Source organism: Schistocerca cancellata, chromosome 3 (genome assembly GCF_023864275.1).
Source record: "Schistocerca cancellata isolate TAMUIC-IGC-003103 chromosome 3, iqSchCanc2.1, whole genome shotgun sequence".
NCBI classification, from domain to species: domain Eukaryota; kingdom Metazoa; phylum Arthropoda; class Insecta; order Orthoptera; family Acrididae; genus Schistocerca; species Schistocerca cancellata.
Window position 1 is genome coordinate 523,661,426 of NC_064628.1, and position 12,188 is coordinate 523,673,613.

The 12,188-nt window shown below is 42.6% G+C and overlaps 1 protein-coding gene across 7 annotated transcripts in view; it reads right to left on the reverse strand.

The window, feature by feature from the left end:
- Positions 1 to 2,281: 2,281 nt before the first annotated feature.
- The window catches only part of LOC126175344 (BTB/POZ domain-containing protein 1-like), a 633,855-nt gene continuing 623,948 nt past the window's right edge, over positions 2,282 to 12,188 (reverse strand). For all 7 annotated transcript variants that reach the window (XM_049922071.1, XM_049922069.1, XM_049922072.1 and 4 more), the window contains 2 exons: positions 9,369 to 9,571; positions 2,282 to 6,107 (listed from right to left, as the gene is read on the reverse strand). In XM_049922071.1, the coding sequence (XP_049778028.1) occupies positions 5,377 to 6,107; positions 9,369 to 9,571 (934 nt within the window). In that variant the 3' untranslated portion in view covers positions 2,282 to 5,376. The remainder of the gene's footprint in view (positions 6,108 to 9,368; positions 9,572 to 12,188) is intronic.

Sequence of the window (12,188 nt, forward strand, 5' to 3'; positions counted from 1 at the left end):
TTTTTTTGCTGGACCTACTCAGAGGTCTATTGCTGGTGCACCGTCTGTGACTGGCCCCTGTGTTTTATTATTGTATTTGCTGTTTTATTGTATGTTTCTAATTCTTTTATATAATTGCCATTCTTGGCGTTACAGCAGGTTTAAATGATTGTGCTACCAAGTTTGCCATCATTTTGTCTCACCCGTTTGGCGTTCAGTTGCCTGTCTTTTTAAATTAACCTTTGCTATTGCATTGCTGTTTTACAGTATGTTTGTTAAATTTTTTTTATAATTGTCGTTCTTGGAGTTAAAGGCATTTAGCCGTGACTGTGGTTACTTGCCTTAAAATTCTAATTGGGATCACATTGGCTTGTTTTTAAAACATGATTTGCTGTGTCTCTATTTTATGCTCATTTGGTAAATTGTAACACACTGAAGCACTATTAATTACACAGTTGTTTATTCCATCGTTAATAATGTGTGATACCTTTATTTATTGCTGAGTCTGGAATTACACTTTTAAAATAAATGTGTGTAATTGCAAAAGGGAACCAATAGTAACTGATTACAGCCCTGTCCACAACCGTAACCGATTACTGCCTTCCTTGACTACCAGGTCTCAAGTGGTGTTAGGCATTTGTAAGAAAATCCTCAAATTTGAGCCTAGCGGGACCGGATTTCAGTTGATGGAAACGTCACTATTGAAAATTCAATGGGTTTTTGCACTACTTTGGAGAGTATTATTTGAAATTGAGTGCACATGTGGAAGACACTCTAAAATACTGAGAATCATTGTAACATTCACAATTCGACAGTGTAATTTCCTATAAAATGAAACTGTAATTTTATTTATCCTTCTTGGGATATGGTACACTATTGCTATTAAAAGAATCGACATCTGGCATGTTGTATATGAGTGATACTCCTGGTTGTGTATTGTTATACTTTAAACTTCCTCTGTTCAATGTTGTTGAGGAAGATTTCATCTTTTATGATTATAATGCTAATGGAACTGATGTCAGCAGTTCGTATTAAAGACAGAAGAAACTTTTGAAAACACTAATTTCTTATTTAGATAAGGCTGCATTTGACTTTGTATACTCTTTCTGTATGACATATACTTAAAACAAAATAATTGTAAAGCTATTTCAACTGGCAATAAGCAGAATTAAAAAAGTTTGAAGTAGTATGTACGAAAAAAACTGTATGTTATACTGTGTCAGAGTAATGAAAACTAATTTTTAGAAACAATGATTTTTTTAATCAGATCATTGTTTAGTTTATTCACTGAATTAAAGATTGCACATAAGTGAAAAAGTTTTATTTTACTGAATAATTTATACATTTTCCACCTATTGCAATTGTCTGGTTTAGTTTTTTCTTAGACGCTGTCATTACATACGTAATGACATACGTCATGGTATGCCACAGCACATAACTTGTAGTAGTGACATATAACGAATTAATCAAAGTAGAAGTTAGTTTATACGCAGAACGCGTTTTGCACTCTAAAATTTGAAATCTATTGTACCATAAGCATTTTGCCTTTAATACAAGAGGTATTATTAGCTGGTATTCTGAAATATTACAAAGTTTTTGGTTGAAGACGTATTAATATCAAAATATCTTGTAAATAAAATGAAATATCCTGTAAATAAAGTGAAGTGATACAGTTAGGTCTACAGTCCCGATGATTTTAGAGTTTTCACTTCATGTGGCCACAGATTACCTGAACAGACCTTTCAACTTCATGTAAAAAATCAGGCTATGAACTGTTTTAAATCTATAACTAACACAAATAAAACAAAAACGATATAATATTTCAGACCATCCACTGACGAGGCTATCGCATTTTAGGCACAAAAAGTATGGTGTAATAAATTTCAGCATTAAAGTACACAAAGAGAATTATGTTTGCAAAATACTCTTTATACAGCCATTGTGACACGTGGCCACTTGAACAGAATTGATTTAATCAACTATTCAATGAATCTTATTTTGTATGAAGTATTGATTCTGATAAATATTGCAGTAACCAAGAATTCTGCTTCAATCTAAACAAAAACCAACACTGATTCTAGTAAGATTTACAGTCTGTGCTGCAGAATTTTTTAATCATTTTCTAGGTTAAAAAAAATAAAAATAGCAGGTTCAACATTTATTACATCAATAAGACATTCATAATATTTTGCTCTTTAGCATTATATATTCTACTATAAATATGGCATGGGAGTCTAATATTTTCTATTTTCCCTCATAGAGGGTGTGGACTAGCATTAATTACAGGAGAATCAAACACAAATTTACAAGAAAAGTAGTATATATTTTAAGTTTGTTTCTCCTGTTGTGTTCTCCATTTAAACAGTTTGGGTCTATACAGGTACCACATATAAATTACAAAATCATAAAACAATGGTTTGCCTATTTGGTGCAAGCATTTTAGGCAGTGTAATATTTGGGCAGGAGTTGCAACAATATTTTGTTTATATCTTAAAAACATTGAACGATGTTCTTTGAAAGAGAGGAACTACTCAACAAATCATCAAATTTGACCTGACTGAAATAGGTGAAGACACAAGTTGGCTGCGAATAATGTACAAAAATACAATTTTGTTCTCAAATTTGGCAATTGCAAGTATTTGTCAGGTCATCATTCGACACAAAAATACAATTTACGCATCGTTTCTCTGATTACTGGTTCACTAAAATATAAATTACCAATATCATGTAGCGATCATCAATTATTCAACATTCATAATATAACAATCTATACTGTTGAACTCTTGCTGTAGGTATGTGGCCTGTTTCACATATTTTGCTCACAGTACAATATGACTAAAAACGTAAAATTCGCAACAATCATTGACATTCCTAAAACACAAAGAACCACCAATTCTTCAGCAAGAGTCACAAGAATTTATCAATAAACAGTTGACAGGTGCAAACAAGTTCTATAATAGAGTAACATTTCTTTATTGTAAGCATTAAATGGTAACATATAAAGCCTAATGCAGACGAAAGCATTATCTGAAGTACTTTAATCACAGCTCCAAATGGCATTTAAAATATACATTTATTGTTATGATGCAAAGTTGTACTCAGTAAATAAAGGCGAGTAAGGAATTTTGTAACGCTGTGCATCAATTACATTGCAGCAACCATTACAAAAGACGGAGATATAATTACATCTCCAAAAGCACTGAGGGAGTAGTGAAAATAGTCATTTTCGAATAACTAACATTCGTGCCACGGCATTATGGCAGTTAATTGAAATGCACACTGTAATAATCAAGACAATATAAAAAAAATAATTTCTTTTGTATAGATCTTTTGAAGGACATAACTTCAAAATATGATTGGATAATTATCTTTCTGTCATTCCAGTTTGTGAGTACATACAGTATGACAGAAGCCCAAGAAATGAATTTCTTCTGTTCAATAGCGATTGTTTGTTGCTATTGTAGTTCTTAGCCACACAGTTACTAAATTATTAGCTACAAACTTTTATTTTGTGTGAATGATCAGTGCCTATTGCTGTAGATACTACATATAACAATCATTTCATAAAACTGAAATATATACTTTTAAAAATGCCGAATCGATTTATGAAAGCAAGGAATCTTCATGAAGGTATAAGGCATGGGAACTAAATAATACGAAACTGTCGAGATTAACAGACGGAAGCCGCCTTCACCCGACGGGTGGACTAGAAAGTCAACCGGAAACAACGACACAGAGAATACGATCTTGACGAGTGCATGAGATCATTTGTGTGGTGACATGAGTGTGTGAGTTCGCCTGCTAGGGGCAGCTTTGTTAGGAAAGTGTACACTATGTGATCAAAAGTATTTGGACAATGTTGAAGAAAATATATCGCGAACTTCATGTAACTGGAGGACTAAAGTAAGGGCGAGATAGCCGCATCTGCTTGTTTGCCCCATACGCCGATGTGTCAGAAGAGTGCTGCAAGATTGATCTTACGGTATATTTACTGCCTACGAACGGAGACAAACTTGGAAGTTAGACTGAGTGCATCAAAGTGACAGAGTTCCCATCTCATTACACTGTACTGTAGGGGAGTGGTATCACTGCAGCACTTCATCTACCCACTGCTCTACTGCGAGCTGATGGAACATTTACGGGATTCTTCGAGATACAAGTTACATGCCGGTGTACACAGATCAATGGAAGATTTATTTACGGGTGTCTCACTGGATTTACGGACTTTCTGCGTATTATTACTATTACTGTCGTAGGTGACTTCTTGAGGTGCAGCAGAGCGAACTGTTGAAATTGAACGGTGGGGGCAGCTGACGAGATGTATAAGTCAGTCGTCAAAATAACAAACAGAAAAAAATGGGAGTATCAGTCTGGTTAGAAATCACATTATGTCTCATACCAATGCCACCCGAAAGTATCGGAAATTAGATAGATCCACAACAGTGGCTACCACTACTTTGCAGAGACTGTATAACAGTGATATAATTCAGTTTAATTCTGTCCTCTTTTTTACAATCTAAGATCGACTCGAAGCGATAGATAAACAGGGTGTTTCAAGGTCTTTGCATCAGAGGTCTAGGGTGATACATCACGTCAAGGGGAACAACTTTTGTCAGAGAGAAAATGTTCGCTGGCGCTTAAGAGTGTTGGTAGACGTCATTTTGTATTGGTTATGCCCCAGCGAGGTGGCAGAGAGTAGTCAATCTGTGGCGCGCGAACGCCTTGTGTGTTGCCTATAATCCAGTCATTTGCTCCGTATGAATGGGAGTAGGCCAAACGAAATTAAAGTTCCTCATTAGCTTCTAAAATATCTCTATTCATTTCGAGAAAGTGTTCTTAAGGTTTTCTTGTTGAAAATCACTCTTTCAGTAAACTGGGGGTATAGTACACAGCGCATCTGGTTAGCAGGTTCAGCTTTCGGTGAAATCTCGTCGTCCGAGGGATGACGAATGCTGAAGGATGTCTAAAGTGACCGGGAAGTGACAGCGAATATGTTATCTGTGACAAAAGTTGTTCCCGATGACGAGATCTATCAACCGTAGAGGTTTGATTCGAAGAGGTTTGATTCTAATTGACTGGGCTAATTAGGACAACAATTTTTGGTATATATCGATACTTTTGATCACGTAGTGTCTCTTGAAAGACACACTGCACAGACGACACTACAGCTCTCAAGTTGTAATTTACAATGTTTGGAACTCTCGACGAGGAAAACTGCGTCACACGAAGAAGTTCAGTCTATACTGCACTCGTCTGTGGTTCTGCAGCCACTCCTCGTTTACAAAGAGGAGCTTCGACTCCTTCTGGCTGCCAGTGTCGCTTGCCCCAGGAACTTCAGTGAAGAAGCACGAAGGAAGAGTGAGTCCGCCCAGCGAGGCACTCCAGAAGGGCGTCGTCTCAGTCGAGTATGCACGACAGGCAGCTGAGGAAGTAGAAGGAGAAGCCGTCGGCGTCCGCGTCCTTGCCCTTGTGCTTCTTGTCCTTCTTGGCAGTCTTCTTCCTCTGCAGGCAGCCGGTGGCGGTGGCGCCCGCGTGGCGCCCCACGGGGCTGGAGCTCTTGCGCCTGCTCCGGCCGCCGCCCACCCTCGGGGCGGACATTTTGTCCAGGTGGGCCTCCAGGTGCTTGGGCGGCGGCCCCGCGGGCGGCGCCCCCGGCCGGTTGATGCGGTCCAGGAAGAAGACGGCGTCCTCCCCGGAGATGAGGCCGCTGCGCATCGGCCCGTCGACGAAGTCCTGCAGCGACATGAAGGGGTAGCGCACGGCGTACAGCAGCGCGTCGCCAGCCTCGTCGCGCAGGTCGTCGGCGCACAGCGGCCGCTGCGAGCAGAGGCAGCGGCAGCGCGCCCAGCGCACCACCGCGGCGAACAGCAGCGCCTCCGACGAGGGCGCGAAGGAGTCGCGCGTCACCACCTCGAGCAGCTCGTCGCGCGACAGGTCCTCCAGCTGCTCCAGCGACAGCACGTCGTCGGCGCGCTCGTCGCAGAACTGCAGGCAGCGCTGGCGCAGCGCCGCGTAGCCCGCCACGACCGCCTCGAGCCCGGCCGCCTCCCCTGCCTCCGCCGCCAGCGACGTCTGCTCGTCGCCGTCTGACGGCGGCGCGGAGGGCGCCCACTCGTCACCCTCTGGGGCTGCACAATCGTAACAGTCACGGTGAGCTTAATACTCTTTACTTGTAACGAACGCAAAGAATACTGCCACAGGAACATAGGCAACTGAGCATCACAGTAGAGGTTGAAAATACCGCTTCAGTTGTAAGAGTTTTTTTATTTTTGAGTGCTTAGACCACGACCGGTTTCGAGGTGATACATGACCCTCGTAAGGTGTGACAACTTTTGGCTGTGACCACGAGCACCGTGATAGAGAGTAGGGGACGTGGTGTACCACCAAGGAGCGAACACTGCTCCCACTTGTGGCACACCGCGTCCTATACCCTCCATCGCGGCGCAAGGGGTCACAGCCAAAAGTTGTCACACCTGATGATGAGCATGTACTCGCCCGAAACTGTTCGTGGTGTAAAAAAAAAAGTCTTACAACTGAAGCGGTAGTTTCAACCTCTACTTTAACAAACACAGTGTATGCAAACTACGTAACGGATTAGACTCAAGTTGTACGTTGCTTAGAGCCGGCTGTGCAATGTTAGATACCCCCAAAACATTAGCAGACTACTGTTTACGATTGCTTCTTGTTCTTAATTTCTGACGAGCGCGCGCAACTGTTGTTTTAAGCTTAGAGTGCTTTCGAGAAGAATACAGCCTCGGGAAGATATTTCAAGACGTCTTTCTGCTTTTAAATGCACATTTCATTCAGTAATGCGACGCGTTTCGCCTCTTTAACGTAAGTTATTTTTGTTACTCGTTTCGAATAATCAAGAAAAGTAGTGCAAGGGACCATAATTAAACTTCCAGTTTCAAAACGCTGTAGAAAGAGAATTACGTCAAAACTAGGCAGCAAATTGTTGATCCAGGGGGAACGTCATGGAAAAAAATGTTAATGAAAATTTGACCAATAGATGGCGCTGTAAGTGTCAGAATATGCACACCAGCAAACACGCGGCTCAGGGCTGCTCTTCAGTTGCATCCGCGACGCCCAACATGGCTGTGTCCATCAAGGATCGCGCTGCTGGCACTGCTCTTTTACAAGAACGTTGACTGTGCACCAGTAGCCCTGCAGAAGTTCCGGGCACTCTAGGGTATGAAAAAAGACAATGGTCCGAAGTTTGCTAAAGCTAGTAATCTTTCTGTTCTTCATAGAGTGGAAAAGGGAATCTATATGAACATTCTAGAAAAGATGGAGATCCGCATACACCTTACAAAAATCGAAACAATGTTTTAAACGAACACACCGAAATTTGAAATAAAGGACCTACTTTGACAAAACTATTTTCATGTACAGATAATCCAGAACAAAAGGCAATCCTAAATTTTACATTCGATAGCAATAAAAGTCGTCTTTAATAATAAAATATCTCTGACACAAAAATAGGTCACGTCAATTGCACAGTTACACCATAAATGTAACAAAGTAACAACAAACAAACAACATTAAAGTCTTCGTAAATGTAGGTAAATAGTGTTCACATACGCCCATATCCCCCCATATATATATATATATATATATATATATATATATATATATATATATATATATATATATATATATAAAGCTTCGTTGACAGTATCCATCATACACAGTATACGTATATTTAACTCTGTTAATACTGTTTCGTGGAATGTAGCACTTTTCGACATGTTCCAGCGTTATCTGTAAGTTGTTTCATTTTCTGTACGTTAGTTTACAGTTACTTATCGGGGGAAGAGCAATATTTAGCTATTGTCGTATCGGTATATTGTGCGCAATAGTGCACGAGTAACTGAAATGTCAATTTTAATGTGGAATGGTTGCGTCCGTAAAATTTTTAACTAGTCGTGTAGCGTGGGTTATTTTTCCAAATGGATGAAGCTGCAATGTTCTTTTTTTTTTCTTTGGGTGGTTTATTACCAAGTTAAATTCAGCTAAAGGTTATGAAGGTATGAGTCGAGACTATCCTCCCATATTCATAGTTTAAGAAATAGGTGGCAGTGATCAAATGTCGAATTTATTGAAAATTTTCCACACGAAGACAATCCAAAACTTCTAGGAGAACTAGGAAGAAGTTTGTTAACAGGAAATTTCTGTCCTTGGTCACAAATGGAAATAGAACGACACAGAAATTATAAAAGGCAGAGAAATAATTCATTTTGATTCAAAACTGCAAAATTTTATATGCAGTCTGCGAAGTGCTGAATAGGTCGCTGAGGATAACGTCATTGACTTGATGTAATCTGACTTTATTAGTCCCATATTATGCGTTTCGAACATTGCTCTCATCAGATATCCAGGAACATCAGGCTACACATAGATACAAAAGTTACATGTTGCATCCATGTGCACCATGATGTTCTAGGATATCTGATGATGGTAATGTCGAAACGTGTAAGACTGGAATAATAAAGTCATTACAATGAAATGAATACCTTAGCTGCATACAGGCTTTACTGCAGATTCCCGTAAGACTTCGGGCACTGTTTGTGCATCTGCAGAGAAGAATATGGTCAAATGGCCGGCGAGCCTTAACTATATATATATCTGAAGATGGTATCTATTCTTACGGACATGTCCGAAGGAACAGATACCATCGGTGAACTTGCAGCTCGCTAGAATGAAATTACAATGAAATGAATACCCTTAGCTGCAACAGGCGTTCATATAAGTCAACGGGGACAGTTGAAAATGTGTGCCCCGACCGGGACTCGAACCCAGGATCTCCTGCTTACATGGCAGACGCTTTATCCATCTGAGCCACAGACGACACAGAGGATAGTGCGACTCCAGGGACTTATCTCTGGCACGCCTCCCGTGAGACCCACATTCCCAACTTATTGTTCCGCACTATACTCATAGTGCCCCGCCCATTATACTCATTACTCGCGGCTTTACTGCCGATTCCCGTAAGAGTTCGGGCATTGTTTGTGCATCTGCACAGAAGAAGATGGTCAAATGGCCGGTGAGCCTTAACTATACATATATATGAAGATGGTATCTGTTCTTTAGGACATGTCCGAAAGAACGAATACCATCTTCATATATGTAATAAAGTCAGTTTGTTTCTAGTGAATTACTTTTTCCCTAGCGACCTATAGCATTTTGCAGAATGCACATGCCTTCGAACCTGGTCGCGTGTACCTTTCGCGACTCCATGTAGCAGCTATGTTGCAATATTTTACTTTCATCACATGGATAAAACAGTACAACACATTCTGAATTCCAAGCAGTTACGATCTTTTAAGTGTGGCTCCCCAGCGGTCGAGGCATAGGTACTGGAGTAAGCCGTAGCTTGCGTGACAACTGACCTGCCTTCGTGACGCAGCCGAAGCTGTCGCAGTAGACGCGCACGTTGGAGAAGACTTCGAGCACGCAGGAGGTGTCGAGACTGGCGGCCAGGTGTTGGGTGCAGAGCAGCTGCAGCCCGTGGCACTGGTACTTGTGCGCCGCGTACAGCGTCGCCAGCGCCGTCTGCACCGTGGGCAGCTGCACCGGCTCCTGGTACAGGAACCTAAGCACACAGCCAGCAGCATCCGCAGTTAGCGACAGGCGTACGTCTAGCCGAGCACACGCAGCAGCAACAGTCGATGGCACTGGGACACGTGCACTGCGCGCTGTGTCATCGGCAGATGCGCCGGCTTTGCTAGAGGTGCCTAAACAACGTGCCGGAATCATCCGCAGTTAGATAAGACTCCAGAAAACTATGAACAATCCGCAAGCGTTTTCTCGGCGTGAGAGGAGGAGGGGAGTCAGTAATACATTGCTCAAAAGACTTAGGGGAACATCATTTTGGACGTCTGCCGTACTGTATTTGCGCATTAATTGAGGACCGCTTATGTTACCAAATTATACCTTTACCTTTCACAAATTAAGTTCACAAGAAAACATCATTACATCCTCGATGGTTTTTATAAAAAGAAATGAAATACACGACAGGTGCCGAAAATAAAGTGCAAACAATCATTAATCCCTTCACCCTGGGTGGTCTTCATTGGACTTTGAGAGTTCTACGTGAGCGTTTATCAGCGCATGACACCTACGTAGCACGCTCTGCATAAGTCTACATATGTCGCCCTGTGGTATCCGTTCCCATTCTTCAATGAGAGCCCTTGGGACTCCTTGGAGAGCCATTGGTGGAACAGGCCGAGCACAAACACGTCTGCACGTCCCACATACGCACGATGGAGCTTAGGTCGCGTCATTCCATTACGTCAATTTCCAGGCTTTGCAAGACATCGCTGCTGACTCCCGCCGCATGGGCCCTGGCATTACGAGCAATACACGACCACCACCTGATGCACCAACCACCACATCGCCCAACAGGATCTGTTCTATGTACTGCCTGGCAGTAAGCCGACCATGAATAACGACAGAGTCTGTATGGTTGACGCCACTGAAGTCTCCCTACAGTATCATACAATCTTGGAAATCTGTCGATTTCCAGGACAACTTTTAGCAGGTACTGCTCAACACAGGTCCCCGCACACGAACATGGCCATCATCTTGCGTCGGAGTATATCTGGACTCAGCTGTGAATAACGCGTTTCGCCAGTGACAAAGCTGCCAGTTGACATGGGAACGGCGGAACTGAAGACCAGCTGCAAAGTGTTCTCGTGTCAGGTGGCATACTTGAACATGACATCTGGGTCGTAAGGTCCTTTCTCGTAACCTGTTTGTTACGGTCTGACTCTAGGCGGACACAGCGACTCCAGTGGCCCTTCTGAGATAGTTTTGCAGTGCTCTGGCAGTGTCCGTACGACGCCGCAACGCAGAGATGGGTAGATGTCGGTTTTCACGCAGGTTCGTAATGCGTCAGCGACCTTTCTAACCCACCATGAGTTCTAACCTGTCTCCCTGTAGCATATCCATAGGCTGTGGATGGCACACGGAGAAGCATTGGAGGAACAAGACCGAAAGTCCATCCTTTTTGGATCAAGCACATCGCCCTTGTAACTTACACTGCATTGCATGTGTTTGGTTGAGTACAACTTCCACATATTGTTAACTGCCATCTGCGTAACTCACTAGAAAATACTGGCACACCGGTAGTCACTTCCTTCTGAGGGGACACCTCACGTCGTAGTGCGTAACACGGTCAAATAGACGACGAATGATTTTAATTGTTATCTACATTGAAAGCGAAGATCTCAAGTCATGCTTTAAGACCACAGGTACTGGCTGTAACGAAACGAATTTAACATAACATATGTTAATAAATGCGTTCCCCTAATTCTTTTGAACAGTGTATTACCGACAGTGGAGGCATAACACATGCAGATGACTCAAACCATTCTGAACACCTGCTTAATGTTCGCCTGCTTAGCTCACTATTAACGTACTTGCCTACCATGCAGCGGGCCTGGGTTCGATTCCCGGCTGGATTAGAGATTTTCTCCGCCCGTGGATTGGGTGTTGTGTTTTGCTCATCATCATCTCATCATCACCGATGCCCAAGTCGCCCAATGTAGCGTCACCTGGAATAAGACTTCCACCCGGCGGCCGAACTTTCCCGGATGGGACGTCACGGCCAACGATGCCAAACGATGGTTTGATTTCATTTACCTGCTTAATAGTGTCATGATCCCCCTTTGTAACCCAATACAGGAGCAGTTCTACGTGATATACGTTCGACAAATGTTTGGTAATTTTATGAAGGTACGTGCGATGAAATGTCTACGCACAGATCACGTAGTTCCCGTAAATTACAGGCCGGTAGTGTGTGATGGCAGAAATGGTGCCCAATAGTGCTCCAGATGTGTTCCATCAGGTTGAGATCACACGAATTTGTTGGCAAAAACATCAACGTGAGTTCACTATCTTGCTCTTAAAATCACTGTAGTATGATTGTGACACAGGCAGTTATCCTGCTGGGAGATGCCATCGCCGCCGGCGTAGAAATCAAGCGCGACGTGAATCGGAACGAATGACGCCTGCCGCTTGGGTTCTGAGGCCATCCTTGGTTCCTTCCGGCGGCTGGCTGATTTGGTGAAGACAACCAGCATCGCACGCGGAGTGCAAGCTGAGCTTAATATCTGCAGCATAGTGCCCAGAGTCGATCGCGGTCCTCTGGTTTGGAGCCGTGTGGAGGGTCTAAACCAGAGGCTCAGACGACTCTGCGACTATAATGG